The sequence below is a fragment of the Pleuronectes platessa genome, chromosome 9, assembly GCF_947347685.1.
Source record: "Pleuronectes platessa chromosome 9, fPlePla1.1, whole genome shotgun sequence".
NCBI classification, from domain to species: Eukaryota; Metazoa; Chordata; class Actinopteri; order Pleuronectiformes; family Pleuronectidae; genus Pleuronectes; species Pleuronectes platessa.
This window is the reverse complement of record NC_070634.1, coordinates 6,357,587-6,373,031: the sequence shown is the minus strand read 5'-3', so window position 1 is coordinate 6,373,031 and position 15,445 is coordinate 6,357,587. Positions and strand designations below refer to the sequence as shown.

Genomic DNA, 15,445 nt, shown 5'->3' with positions numbered 1-15,445 from the left:
ACTACTGGATAGTTAAGCCTAACGTATGCATTCCTAAATGGGTCTTGCCACTGGTGTAAGACCCAAAAGAGTTCAAGTTTGGTGGATCTCTGTATGGCGGATCTGAGCTAGATATGAAAGTCCTTGAATATAGACACTACAATGTACTGCTAGTTGGCTCTTTATCTACAACCTGACCTTGGGTATTGCTTGGAGAGAGAAGGGAGTATATGTGAAATGAGACAGGCCCTATTCTGATAATAGTGTACAAATGTAATGTGTGAGGATGGTCAAAAATCACTCAGGTACTGAAACCATATGTCCCATCTAAGCAGGCAGAGCTCTGAGACTGACCTGGCTGATGCCCAACAGATCGCATTGTAGATCAGGGGCCCACAGGTGGAAGAGGTCGGGAAGTTCAGCTGAAAAGTGTGAATAATTCACAGCCACCCCATTTAGATAGTCTGATTCTACATGGGTAAGTGAGATAAGTAATTCAAATAATCTTGAACGCCAGCCAGTTCACTTTGTCTCTCAACGGAATGTCTTCAGACAGTGGGAGGAAGTCAGAATACCCGGAGACGACCACTCGGATACGGGAAAACATGCAAACTCCACAAACACAAACATTCTAAACTTCCAAGGAGCATTAAAACTGTTCTGGTGGCACATGGTATATTTAGACACTTAATATTGATTTTCATTTTAATTTGTCAACTGGCTGTATCTCTTATAGGTCGGCCAATCTTATGGAAGTGCAGCTGTAAATCACTCTAGTGCTTTTTCAAGATAAAAAAAAACTGAGGGTAAAAATAGGTTTATATGCTACAGATATAAAATAGCAGTTTGGAAAGTGAGAGTAGTTTGAGAATATACAGATAAAAACACAATTCAAAATATATCATTAATGTTCATTTTGCTCTCAGAGATTCCTGGACTGACTGACTCGGAGGCTATAACTTGAAGTTTTCCTCTTCCTCCCTGGGATATGACATTTCTCTTCAGAGACTCAACGCTCACGTTCATTTTCTAATCGTACAGAGGCGTATGACCCTGAGGATGGGAATAAAAGAAGTAGAAATTACTTTCATTAAGAAATTCAGATTTCCCCCATCCTTTTGATCTTGTGCCAGAAGAACATTTATGCTGATGAAATGCATAAATAAAGTTCTTAAATTATCCCATTCCTCTTTAGCGCATGTATCAGAGTTGGAGAACTTCCAGACAAGACAACTACAATCACAGTGAGTGCCTCTGAGAGGGGGTGATTTAGGAGATGGCCTGTCGCTGGTTTAAACATCATGTACAGTAGCTCAGCTCTGAGAATTTACTGGTAAAGTGCACGTCAACTCATATCCTGCAAGGAAGGCAAATTAATTGTATGTGTGTGTAAATATGTGCTGTTCCAGAAGAATCCAGCACATCAGTGTTCGAATTAAATTCTAACCAATTAATTTATTACTTGTTGTTTTGTAACTACTCTGGTCATTGCAATGCTTTATCTCTCATCTACTACAAACAAAGCCTAACCTCCTCGTTAACTAGCACATTGTTAAATACACTGAAACTCGTACAAGCACAATGATTTCTCCTTAGTGGAACACAAATAACTTAAAGTGACCCCTGTCTGTCTCAGGAGGCTTATGGCAATTAACCAATAGACTTTGTAAAAAGATGGACAATATGACAGCTCAAGCATCTTAATCTGGCTGCACCAAAGGTCATATATCCTTTCTTAACCATGTTAGCAGACGGGACATCAAACTAATACAAAAATATCAAGAACCTTAAAGATTTTTTTTCTTAAATATGGTTTCTGTTATTCACTGTAGTTATCTTCACAGTGGTGTTATTCCTGCTTCAGGTTTTGTCATCTATTTGAGGCTATAAGAATGTGGTGAAATGTCACAGTTGACAGCTGAGTGACTCAAACACGTGTATCAATAGGACCTCACTACGCCTCCATCCCCTGATTACTACTGTGCAGACTCAGACTCTAAATCCGAGAGTTGGCAGCATTTGGGATAGTTCCATTGTAATGACCCATTGCACAGTTCCTCCCTTTCTCAGCTTCCAGATATGACCCAAGAACTTACCCTTGAAATTGCTGACAATACAAAACTTGTCGTCATTTCCAGCAGTTGAACTGATTTATGACGAAACTGAACATATTCTCATGAAATTCAAAATGAGGGGATTTCCTTGTGGTCCCTTCAGATCTTTCCTGATAATATTGTGCAATGAAAAACACTACCGCTCACTAAATGACTTCTTCTTCTGTTTTGTCAAATTTAGATAGAAAATGAAAATGAAAATTTGTTTTCTGTTATCCACACACAGAGATGTATCACCATGTTACCTTTAAAGATGATTAGGGACAGGGAGATCAAATGACAAAGGTCTATCACGTCCTCGGCTAGAAAAAGTTAAAGGTGAGAAGTGAAGACAGTGAGATCTGAAGCTCTGCCAATTATTTGATCTGTTATTAACATTTGGCTTGGATGTCACTGTGAACAACAGGCAACACTACACTGGACATTTGAAGTGTCTTTAACCCTTGTGGACAGCTGTGAATATTATGCTCACACATTATCACCTTATGAAGCTGATATGGCTAATGTGTCAGCAAGCAGCTGGTTTACACATCCAGCGGACAAAGAGCAGCATTGAAATGTATTTGGAGTCGTGTTTCCGTCCAAAATTCACTTCCCTAACTACTGAGAATAGTATCCAACTATGTAGCTGGTAAATGCTTCTCTATGCTCACCAGCTAATTGTCTACATAGAAGCACTTTTTTCAAAGGAAAAGCTGCTAGAGTTGCCGCTGATAGCTGTGAGAACTAAAAGTATGCTCTGAGAGTGCATACTTCTGCTAATGCCCTCACCATTATCTAATATTATTTCCCATTAACATCTAATCTGTGGCAGCTGCCATATCAAACTCTTCCCGACTACATTTTCAAAACGAACCAAAGAAAAAGGTTGAAACTTCATAATAACATGAGATCTCCAACACGATGTGCTGCTTCCTTGCTTCATTTATATGCACAGCACTTTTGGCTCAACTGTGCACTAATGCTATCATCCATAAAGGTTTTACCATCCACACAGTAAGTTCTCATAGTTATGGCGGCAGTCGTGAGCAGTGAGCGTACTCGCAAGTGGCATCAATGCATTTCTCTCTCTGTCACGCAAGAACTTGTCTTTCACTCTTTAGACTTTGTACCTGTCAATCGCAACCTGTTGAACGTGAGAGTGATGTCAATGCGGGTACACGTGCAGTCCTGCATCTGCCATAGTTTGAATGAATTTTCTGGTAAATGCTGCAGAGAAAGCGAAACTAATTTTCTGAGGGATCAAAACCAAAAGACAAAAGAGGAAATGAAGATGTGTGGTGATAGGAGCATTTTTGATGACCTGAAATGTGAACAATCCTGGTCCCCCCCCACAGACTCATCAATAACCAGGGTGAGCTTAAACATGGTGCTGGGACAGGTGGTTTTCAAATGCAATCATGCTACTTACGATATAGCAAGGCTCGCAGAAAGCCTTCTTCTCCACAGCATAGAAGGGCTTGCCCCGCAGCTTGGTGCTGCAGGTCATGCAGACGAAGCAGTCGACATGGAAGACCTGGTCCATGGCAGTGCAACCGGTGCCTTCACCCACCACGTTGTCTCCACAGCTGGCACAGCGCCCTGGGGAGAGGAGTAGGAAGAGGAGTAGAGGCTGAGCTCAGATTCACCATAAATCCACAGATACTTAAGGTCAGGTAGCATTTATCAGGAAAATAACAGACCCATTTCACTCAATGCAAACAATCGAAAGGTCCCTACAAATCATCCAATCCTGAATATTATAGTGAGGAAGAACTGTAGAGTTTGACTCTTTTTCCATGCACTGGCAGAGGAAAGGCTAGAGATGTCATACACATTATTCTGGAACAATTATTTAAAACTTGAATGATACAAAATGATGCAAAGAGATATGAGACCAGAGGGCTGCAACAAAGGCTTATTTAGATTTTGATCATAGTTTAGGAGTTTCTGGCACCTGTGCTTTTAAACTTCAGTTCATTCTTTCAATAGAAAATGTTAGACTATATATAAAAAACATTCAAGGTTAGTATAAAAAGAAACTCCCAAGGTGCATATTGGTAGGAAGCATCCACTCACAGAGCTTACAATTCTGTGTGGGCTGAAGCGAAAGATCACGGCTGTCGAGAAAACAAATTTTATAATTTGCAGCTTCAGTGAATTAACAGTCTACTTGGTCAATTCAGGGTAAATTTGGCAACTACAGTGTTGTGTTTTGTTCACAACTGCAACGACTAAATGTTTGTAAAGTGCTACAGCTCTGGTTCAGGCCTCTGGGTGGCTTCTTCTTATTATTGGAGCCAACCGCCATGCCAATAAAATGGAGAATATCCTTTTTGTTGAAATAATTAAAACTGGTGGCCATGACATAAACCTGTAGGCTTGTTTAATTATCCAGAGGACTCACATGTTTCTCTATTTAGGAAAAAATTGAGGATATCGTTCAAAGCACAAATTGGAAAAAATTTCCCAGAGTCGGCCTCAACATTGCTACACGTTTTAAGCTCTTACTTTTTACTATTTTAAAAACTGTCGGAAATGCAGACCACAAGTCTTCTGAGGTGACGTCCAGCAGACAGAGCAGAAACCAACGTGTCTTCCCGTCACAATTAAATTAAGAAAAGGAAAAAAGCTGAAAATCTTCATATTTGAGAGGCTGAAAATGGCTTGCCTTGAGATCTCTAATTGTTTATCAGCTTTATGATGATTCACTTATTAATGAGATACAAAAATAATCAGAATAGAATGAAAATGTTAAAGTTTGTCATGTATACTGAATGTTTATTTCAATGCTACTCAGAGTGTTTTAAACCGTTTTAAACTGTTAGGGTTAGGGTTAGGGTTAGGTGTCCTCCAGTGTCCTCCGGAGAATTTTCTCACAATTGGGTCTGGACGTTCTCCGGAGTTTACCTTTGACACATGAACGGTGCCGCGGGAGATTTCTCTGCTCTGCTCAAAACATCCCAGAAATCTCTGGAGAGTTTAGGAGACAAGTGGAACAGCAGGCAGTGGCACAAGGTTAATTCTGCTGCGGAGATCATATGATTTTGTTTACAGCACATCAACACCGGTGTCAGGTCTTACCACCAAACACTATCTTTACATCTTTGTGTGTGTCTTCTGTGTGTATGTATTTTTTCTTTTTTCTCTTTCAGGTTTGTGTCAGTCCGCGTTAGAAACATCATCAACACACCCACTTGCTCACAGCGGATCCCCCTGCTGTGTTCTCACATAGGGTCATTTGGACATTCTCTAGAGTCATTACTAGGGGGCTGGCCAGAGAATGTCCGGAGCCTCTCATTTGGACAGTTTGAGTTCTCACATACAGCCCCACCGGAGAATATCCGGACATTAACTAGAATTCGGTGCATGTCAGAAAGCATCTTAAGGTATCACCTGTTTCCAGTCATTTCTGTTTATTTCTGACAGGCTGCTGTGTAACTGACCCTGCTTGACCCAAAGATCTGCAGACAGAACGGCTGCCCTGGCTCCAACTCATCATACCTTGTTCCCCCCCAAAAATTATAAGCTTTCCCTTTAAATGCCTCCTTTCAATGATGCCAGAAGCGTCTTATCTTCACTTCTATTTAAAAAAACGGATAAGGACGGATTAAATACTATAATTATGCCACATTAAAAGAGCTATAGACATCACCAAAGTGTGACATCTATTTGAAAAAGTCAAGCTTTAAACGATAAAAAAGAAAACTTTAGAAGTACAACTAAGTCTTTGTAAAAGGGGCACAAGTGAACTGATACTATTGCGCCAGAAAGGGGCTGATTGCATATTGCGGGACATGGCATTTGAATATCTTTAATTGAGTTAGAGATATCTTTAATTGAGTTTAAGATGTCCTCGACTCAATACAAGTTATCTTCAACCCAATTAATGACACTGTCAATTTAATTACTGGTATCTTACAATAATAGGGTTTAAGAAGATATCTGAGAATGTTTTATTTTTTACACATCTGAGGACAGATGCAATCTCTCTGAGGAAGTACGATACAGTATATTTAATTAATTCAAGTTCAGTTCTATGGATCCTTTTGGTTCCTTTTTCATTTTTTGCCTCATCTAAAGGCTGATTTGGGCGATGATTGACACCCTGTATGTTCTGAACAGAGAAGTTCAAGCGTGTTACAGACAGAGGCGAGACACTAACCGGGGGAGATAGAGTATCTGATGCTTGCATTTTCACAGTTCCACTTGCTGTTTTCATATCAAAAAACTCAAACGGAGTGTAAAGCGGAATCTGTCTCAGGTATCAGCATAACTTTGGAAGTCATATGTTGTTGAGATCAAATATCTGCTTGACTGCGAGGCCCGCTAATGGTATTCTAATCTCAGATAACTCATTATCTTATCAGCAGCCTCACTGGAAACTGAGAAAAGTTGCTTGAAGAGCGATGGGAGCCACAACTTTCCCAGCAACATTTCCAAATCCTTACTGCAACAGAGATATTTGTGACTCTTTTTTAGTGCAGGATTCTTCGTTTATCGCCTGGGGAAACATTAAGAAACAAAGGACTGACAGATTGCAGCAGAAGACAGTTTCCTTTAAAAAAAAATTATCACAGCAGCATTTTGTACATTCATTTAGCGAATGCTGTCATCCACGGCGACTTATAGCGCAGACAAGTTTTCATTAAACCTGCTATCGTTTTCATCTGCTCCCACAGCTCTATCCACACCTCAATTACGGCTGTGTTACCTACTGTACAGGGAGGCAGATTAAACAAACTAGTGAAGGCACGTCTCCAGGGGACATGTGGGTGTCAGTGGAATCACAAGCAGGGTAATCACTTCAGAGAGCCAGAGGGAAAGAGAAAGGGAGAGAGTGAGCGAGAGACAGAGACAGAGCACGCGAGCCTGTTAGTGGCTTCAGATCACAGGCCATCTTCAGTGAGTGGATGAGAATGCCAAACATGTCCCACAGGGCTCCCACTTTAAATAGCGAGAAGGAAACCTCTCGGAAATCCTTTTCCTTTTGGCAGTCTGTGATCGTAAGGGCCCTCAGGAGCTATTTGTGCGCGACTCTGCTTACAGTGTACACAGTTTTACCCCAACACACACACACACACTCACACACACACAGGCGCATATACAGTGAAAAAAAGAATCTCTTTGAGCCAGACATGCCACACATGCAGACCGATAAACACAAACACAGACACATGTATCATGTACTGTATATACAAGCCCTCAGACCTGTCATGCCAGGCTGCACAAACAAATCACCAGCCCACACATGAACACACATGATCCTGTAACAAAGCGGATCTGAGGCTGCTCAGTCGGCTCTCAAACTTGTGTGTGTGTATTATTTCTAAATATTCCCCCCATATGTTTTGGACAGTTTAATGATAGGATTAAGAGTTTGTAAGCGCATTGTTAATCATAAAGTGGCTGTCGTATAATGGCAGACATGACACCATGATCTCTGTTGTTTGAGAGGAAACAAAAGCCTTTGTTTTGACAGCGCTCACACTATTCTCTCCCAATGCGCCAAACTGTTTTCGTACTGCATTTTGTAAGTAGTACAATTGACTATTTATTAATATAATGGGTTAACGGACAAAATTCAGTCTGTTGAGAACAAAAAAAAAATTGACTTAATAAAGACTTATCTGTTCATTATTTTCTCAGTTAATGTATTCATTGTTAGTCCTCAAAAATACAGGATAAGGGTTCAAAATCAATTGTCCTGTTGCAGAGGTGACATTTTTTTGCTTCTGAAAACCCAATGTTTCAGTTTACCATCATAGAAGAGAAGAAAGTCCAAGTATATCTGCAATTTTGAGAATAAATGAATCATTTCATTATTTCAGTCCTGCTCTCTGCTTCCATGTTCAGTTATATTTAATATCACCGAGGCCACAGTTAAAGCTGCATTACACCGAGAGATTTTTCTTCCCACCATTGTTTAGATTATTAGAGACACCTCTGGGTATGATGTAGTCCCGTATAATACCACCACTAACTGAGACTTTACTGATAATGCATATAATTGAACTGAGACCTTGACAAAAGTGTCTTGCAGGTATCAAATGCATTTAATGACACTTAAAAGGTCGAGCTAATAAACTGGGCATGGAATGTAAACTAACAAAGGATGTGACTTAAGATTTTCTTGATGAACAGATTCATGTTTCTGTCTAATCATGTTTCCGAGGGCACGCCGCCACATTGATTGTTTTGTCAGACAAATGAATAATCAAAACAGGACTGTATGGTGTCCAAGTTTACGATCACAGGAAGAAGAGGAAATGACCAGTCACCACATTTGAGAATCAGAGCCGTTACTGCATTTTTGCACAATACAATGACTTAATACAATAACCTCATCATCAAAAATTGGTGATGTAAATTAAATGTAAATTTTCGGTTGATTAATTGGAAACAGCTCTATTCACTCATTTACTAGTGTCTAGGTAGTTTTTTATAACGACTAATATATCATTATATTAGGTCATTTTCACATTTGAGAGGGTTGCACCGGACAATGCTGTCATATTTGCATAATGAATTCAACAATGGATAAATTAACAATTATAATAAAAATAGGTTTTATTCTTTAAGACCTTTACAGACACACCTGTAGATCAAGAGCATGCATTAACTGTAATGTGTTTTATTGTAGTGTACGAAAATGATTCTACAAAGTGACAAACTGGGAAGCTATTCAGTGAATCTGTGGCTGTTTTTCCTCTAACAGTCGTACTGTAAGATAATACAGAGACGTGCAGAGAATTTTACAAAGCTTAACATCAATAATTTCACACGTCTGCATCTGAAATAAGCATTTTCGATTTTTTGCGACACTACATCAATTGACTTCGTAAATAATACAGGACAGCAATTGAAGCAACATCGTATTTACCCCTGTGGAGATGATCCCAAATACTTTCGAACTATTTCAGCTGGGCATAAAGGAATCATGAAAGGCCTCGCCACTCCCAGTGTCCCTTTGCGCACGGAATGGAACCAAAGTCTTAATATCAAAACTTCAAATAGTTCCTGTAGAACCAATGCAATGGTGACGGGGGTGGGAGGGGGAGTTCATTTACACTTTACTCACTTTCTTCCTTTCATTCTTCAACCCTCAGAAGTGTCTCTTCTCTGTTACGTCGAAAGTCAAAAGAAGGACTGAAGAGAAACTCTTTTCTTCTTTTTTTTAAAAGCAGCACATTCCCTGTGAGCTATAGAGGCTTAGAATGGTTAGACAATTTAATTGGATAAAAGGAAAAGATAAAAGAGGCCCTGACTTTGTTCCATAAATAATTGATTTCTAATGTATTTGTAGTGGCAGTGAGACGCTGTTGTTTGGGAATGGGGGATGTTGAGTGGCAGAACGCTTCAGATTTCCCTCAGTCTTTGCCTTCTTTGTTTTTTCACGCCGTGATATTGAAGCGGCATGAAAGGCAGAGAGGGAGCACACTTGCAGCTCAATTTGATCTTACATCGTCAGAAATCAAAGATCGTGCATGTAAAAAAGGATCGCAAGGAACTTTTTTCGTGGGAGACCAAACTTTTCACACTGGGTTACTAAAGAATACAATTCTGCTGGTGCAACCCTTGCAAACCCCAGAGGTAAACCCAGCGACTATAGCTCGTATCCAAAACTAATAAAAGAACCATTTGGGACTAAAAACTAAAGTTCTGGGCTTGGATTAAAATATCCAATATTTATATATATATATATATATATATATATATATATATATATATATATATATATATATATATATAATTATATATATATTGGTAAAACCCATAAAACATTCAACCAACTAATATGTGTTTGTGTTTCACAAAAAGTAAGATATTTAAACTTAAGTAATAGAAATGTTGCTACAACACATTATCTTGCTGTTAAGTGTTTCCACCCTCTAATAAAACATTAATTTATTGTGACACCCATAAAAAGGTGAGCCAAATAAAGGTACAAAGTTGTGATAACTTCTTCACACTTAATTAAAGACATAAACAATAGGTCAGCGAGTGGTTAACGGCAGAAAATAAGTCTGCCGAACACATTAGGCGTGTAACTGCCAGCTACTGAAGTGCCAGGGGCCACCATTTGCTCAGTGTTTCATCTCTTTCCCCTCTAGGTTAATCTACTTTGTTGCTTCGGATTGCCCTCTGCGCAGCCTGACAATGCTGTGGCCTTCAGTTGCCTTGGGATGACAAGAGAAATAGCTGTCATCGCTGCATTTCAATCTCTGAATGCCTCTTTCCTAACCCCTGCCTTTAATCTCATCCCCAATGTCAGCAAATAGCAATCTGCAGAACTGCTGCGGCGATGGTGGAGGGTGGAGGAGAGGCAAGCCTGTGCCACTAAGCATTACAGCCCGGGCTGTCACGGCCTGCGGCAGCGGTGCATGGGGGTGCTGAGTGTAGGTTACATGTTTTAGAAACAGGCTGGCAGGGGCGACATGGAGGGGTGCCAGGGAGTGAGCGTGGGGTGGCGAATGGGGTGAAAGAGAGAGAGGGAGGGAGGGAGAGAGAGAGATGGAGAGCAGGGAGCAGGTGAATGTGTGTGTTTGTGTGTGTGTATGAGCAAGCAGCAGAGTATATGGACAAGCTGTGGGCTCAAAGACGTACCCGTGTTTACAGTATATGCTGTTTATCCGTGCGCACCCGTGTGCTTGCAAAGTACGTCTGCGTTTGCGTGCATGAGCATGCGGATTCCTACTCATTCCTGAGGTCAAACGCTCACTCTCAAATGAGATCTAGCAACGTGAGTGCCCGGAAGCCTCAGCTGGGCTCGCACGGCAGCTGATCTTGCAAGCCTCAGTGGAGCTGTCTCAACGAGGCAGGATAGCAAGTGCCGAGCAAGCCGGGGGAGGAAGGGGAGGGGAGGGAGAGCAGGGAGAGGAGGGGGACGGTGGTGGTGGTGGGGTGGGGGCGGTCGGATGGGGCAGTCACCTCACGTGAACCGCTGCCAAAGAAGTGGGCTTGTGACGCCACAAAGAGAGGCCCCCGTGCTGGCCCACTGCATCCGGCGAGAAACTAGAAAGCAGCATTGCGAGGTCAGTGGCAGCATTGGGACAAAATAATGAGAGGAAACAAGTGGCGTGGAGGATCCATGTACAACACTGAAAACAAAAAAATACTTAATGCTTTGTAAAAACCGACCCCCGCGCTAAAAATGCTGCCAAATACGATTAAGTATTGAAAACATCTTGTGACCAGATCCAAGCTGATGACATAGCAGAAAACTGATCTCATTCATAAAAGAACTGAATAATAGACAGTTTTAACATGACATCCTGTAGGGTTTCCTTATGAAAGGCAGCCACTCTGGTTCATCCGTGGCTATTGTGTTGTATAATCTAGTCTTTTGCAGTCGTACATTATAATCCACTGTAGGTGGTATACTGATGCATGGGCTTTAGATGAGTTGCCATGTCACCAGACTGCCTCATATGATGCCTCCCTGCCCTCGGGTGGTCTCTGACCTCCTTCCAGCAGCATTATGCTCCGCGGTCTCACAGTGACTGCACTTACATACACAAACACACGGAGTACAGCACAGCACAACAAAGTCATGGCCAACACTCAGTCACTGTGAATGGAGGAAATCCTCTGATAGTGAAAGAGGAAATGGGCTCTTCACAGTAAGGGCCTACGAGGAGTTTGTTGTGAGGGAAATGAGGGCAGCTTAGATAAAAGATGAAACTTCACACAACTGTTGCTTTGTCCAATTGTGTCAAAATCCAGTCCAGGGCTTTGATTTGATTTTGTATTTGATCCAATGCTTTACTTTTTTTCAGCTATTTGATTACATGTTAAAGTTCATTTGTGCTGCCTAAATGAACGAAAAGAGATCCCTATGCTTCACCGCCCAAATTTTTCCAGGTGTGTTTTACGTTGAATGGCATGGTTGAAATGCATACCTCCACTAGAGGGCAATACAGAGGCAAGAGTTTCAGACAACCACAAACATGGCGACAGTGGAGGACATGTAGAGGCAAAAGAGGCCTCTTCCACATGGTGAGCCAAGTAACACTACAGGCTTCTGCCGATAACGATTACACAAAAACCACAAAAGTGATTACCACAGAACTTGGATGGTACATGTGTCAAGGAAGAACCCATTAAATCCTGATGTAGACCTGGATCAGCGAGCACAAATCTCACAAACTTCATTGTGAGATCTGGTAATTTTTGTGAATGCGTTCAACTTATTTTACATCCAAATAAAAATCCACATTTAGTGAAATAAAATGTGGTTTCTTAAGGGGACTGTTCTCTAGTGAGTGCTATTCTAGTTTCCATGTGTATTTTCATTTTAGAAAGAGAAGAATGGAGAAAATCTGACTCAAAAACGTTGATGCTTGACTGAAGTGTAGAAGTTTGTGTGTTGACAAAAACAAGATGTGAAACAGATCTAGTGAAGAAATCATTGTGAACACGAAACATGTGACTGAAACATCTGACTGAAACATCTGCTTCACTGTGAGAGGAAAAAGAATGCCATTAAAATCAGCAGATCTGTGTGACGCGATCACAAGACTGTACCAAACAGAAAGGTCTAAATTCTCATCATGGTTTTTTTGTTGAGGTTTTACTAGCCTTCTTTTAATCCCTGTTGGTCATCTTGTTGCTCCCTCCTCCTATGCAACAGCTAAAGCAGCCGTTTATCTTGATGAAGCATCTTCTCAAAGTACTTAATGGAAACTTATATTAATTAGCATTTTCTTTTGCTCTAAATACTGTTCAAATTTGTGCTATATTTGGATTGTAGCCAAACTAATGGAGACCAACTGAGCATAACGTTAGTTCAGGCAGGCCCCAAAGTCAAGCTCAGCTCACCTGACAGCTACAGCAGCTGATCTCAAAGCCAGCCCACATCCATACACGCATTCATCCTTATTTCAGCTGCTTCAGCCTGCCTACCCTGGCTGCTTCTTCTGAAAGCCATTTTTCAACCCACCTCCACCCCAGCTCCACCCTTTTTCATGCTGCGTTTGATTTATTCAGTGTCATTTCTGATTTCAGTGATGCCCCCTCTGTTCTGCTCCCTTTGGGGGTCCTGCTGCGGCTCTCCCTGTCTAAAGCTTTTCATTTAGGCACATCGAAGGACGGAGAACGAGAGTGGTCATTAATGTTGAGTGACCAATACAAACAGTGGAAGGAAAAAAACGTCTGGCTGGCTATGGTCTGGTGCACTCTAGAGGATTTTCAACTCTTAACCAATTTTAAAAAACATAAGAGCCCAAAGACATAACTTCAGATTTAACAGATTTTTTATTTCATAATCGTAAAGAGGAAAGAAAAGGACGAATTCATCGCTGAGAAAGTGAAATTGGCTTTTACAATCCGCAGTGCAAGCTGGAAGTGAGATGAAAATTTGTCCAAAAGTTTTTATTCTCGCCTATACAAGTTTGCAACATTTCAAATATTTTTGATATTTATAATTTTAGAGCAGGGAGGCTCTAACTGAAGTGGTAATACGAATATTTTGTACACTCCTCACACTTCAGGATTATTTGGGCAGATATCGTCACTGACTGACCTCCAGTCATGAACGCCCCAGCAATTGTTGGAATGGGTGAATCGAGTCAAAAATCATCCAGATTATCCTCTAGTGTTCAGCAGCGCTAACTGGTGAGCAGTGTGTTTTTCCTTTGCCATACGTCGTTGGACCTGGTAAAGTCACAGGTAAAGTGATATGATGAAATAATGAGGCGACCAGACAAACATACAATTATCTCGAATAGAATTGGGGATTTCTCTGAATTTTAACATTGTTAAAAACATTTTGGATGATATAAATAACACAAGTTAACTGAGGACTAATTCTAAGACATTTTAATGCTGAATTACCATATTTCACCTGCATATTCACTAGAGCTCTTGTTTATTGTTTGTGTACATGCCGAGTGAACACGACTTTAAAGGTAAAGCTTCACACTAAATGGAAACAGTCGTCTAATTTGGGGGAGACGGCTGGCTAAAGGCGTTTGGAGACTGTGGGGGTGGAGATTGGTGAGGAAGCGCAGTTGAGTCAGGGGGGTGGGTGAGGGGGGGCTCATTTTAAAGCAGCAGAAAGGTTTTACTCTGACACACATCCCACTTGTTATGACATGTAGAGGCACATCTAAAAGCAAACTCCTGAGAGGTTGCTGAGGGCGACCTCAGTAATATGCAAATCACTTCCACCAGAGTATCTTAGACAATTCACAAAGCTGTCTAAACTGGAAGCCTATTAATACATTAAGTTATGATGCTTGGTTGTGTTCTAAAGCAACAAAGGCAGCTCCACCAGTGTGCACTGTGTGAACCTAAACTTTTCTGACCCAATTACCTTAGCTGATCTGTTCCGCCTCCTCTGGCCTGCACCGTTACTGGAGCTCCACTGCCATTTGTATCTCTTCCAAGATTCCTCATGAACTTTTTATGTGAGGTGTCTCATAAATTATGAGGGCTCCTCCAGCTGACATTATGAAGGAAAATGGCAAAGCCTTCCTTTTCTTCTCTCGCTCTTATCATGAAACAAAAGCTAGCTAAAACCAGGAGGAGAGGCTTTTCTCGACAGCTATGAGTCCTGTGTGGAGTACAGTACGCTCATCTGATGCGCCCTGCTAATTTCCAATGAGTATCTCTCCACTGTCTGGTAATAACATTACAAAAACATTTATGCCACTGCTCAAAAACCTCTCTGTAAAATCACCCTGTATAAATATTGATTGGACGTCAATATTTCACGTCTTTGTTAATTCGATACAGTGGAAAACTGAAGTCTGTGATCACATGGAGGATTTCTCAACTTGTCATTTTGGTATTAAAGGGGGAATAAAAAACATATTCTCTGCGGCAGAATGAACTACATTGCATAAGTATCATCAACACTAATTGTAAATAATGCAAAGCATCTCATCCTTTCAATTATTCAGCCTTACGTCCTGGTTTTGGTTGACAGAAATGTCGTGATGACAAAATATCGTAAGTTCCTCTGATGCCAAGGCATCTGTACTGCAAGCTGAGTAGCTGTGTCTTATTAGATTTCCACAAACACAGTACACCTACGCACAATCTAATTGGATTAAATATGACGGATGATGACATTTGGAGAAAAGGTTCTTTCAGATTACTCAAATCTAATCTGGAACTCTAAATCAGGACTAATCAGTGGCTTTTCAAAGAGGCTTCAATCAGAGGGGGGATTTCTGGCTCGCAAACTGGGTTTCTCACAAGAAAAGCCGTTCTTTTATTATGTATCATTTTCAGGTTTTTTACAGTTTGAGGAGCATTTGTGTTTGAGAGTCCATGTCCGGTGCAATTTCTTGACTGCAGTTGCCGTAAAATGGCATAATAATGTTATGTATGTAATTTATAAGCCAGAGATGGAGTCTGATGAAAAG

The 15,445-nt window shown here is 40.9% G+C and overlaps 1 protein-coding gene across 7 annotated transcripts in view; it reads right to left on the bottom strand.

Moving 5' to 3' along the window:
• The window catches only part of lpp (LIM domain containing preferred translocation partner in lipoma), a 143,927-nt gene that overhangs the window by 21,673 nt on the left and 106,809 nt on the right, over positions 1–15,445 (bottom strand). For all 7 annotated transcript variants that reach the window (XM_053429856.1, XM_053429853.1, XM_053429860.1 and 4 more), the window contains one exon: positions 3,505–3,674. In XM_053429856.1, coding sequence (XP_053285831.1) covers positions 3,505–3,674 — 170 coding nt within the window. The remainder of the gene's footprint in view (positions 1–3,504; positions 3,675–15,445) is intronic.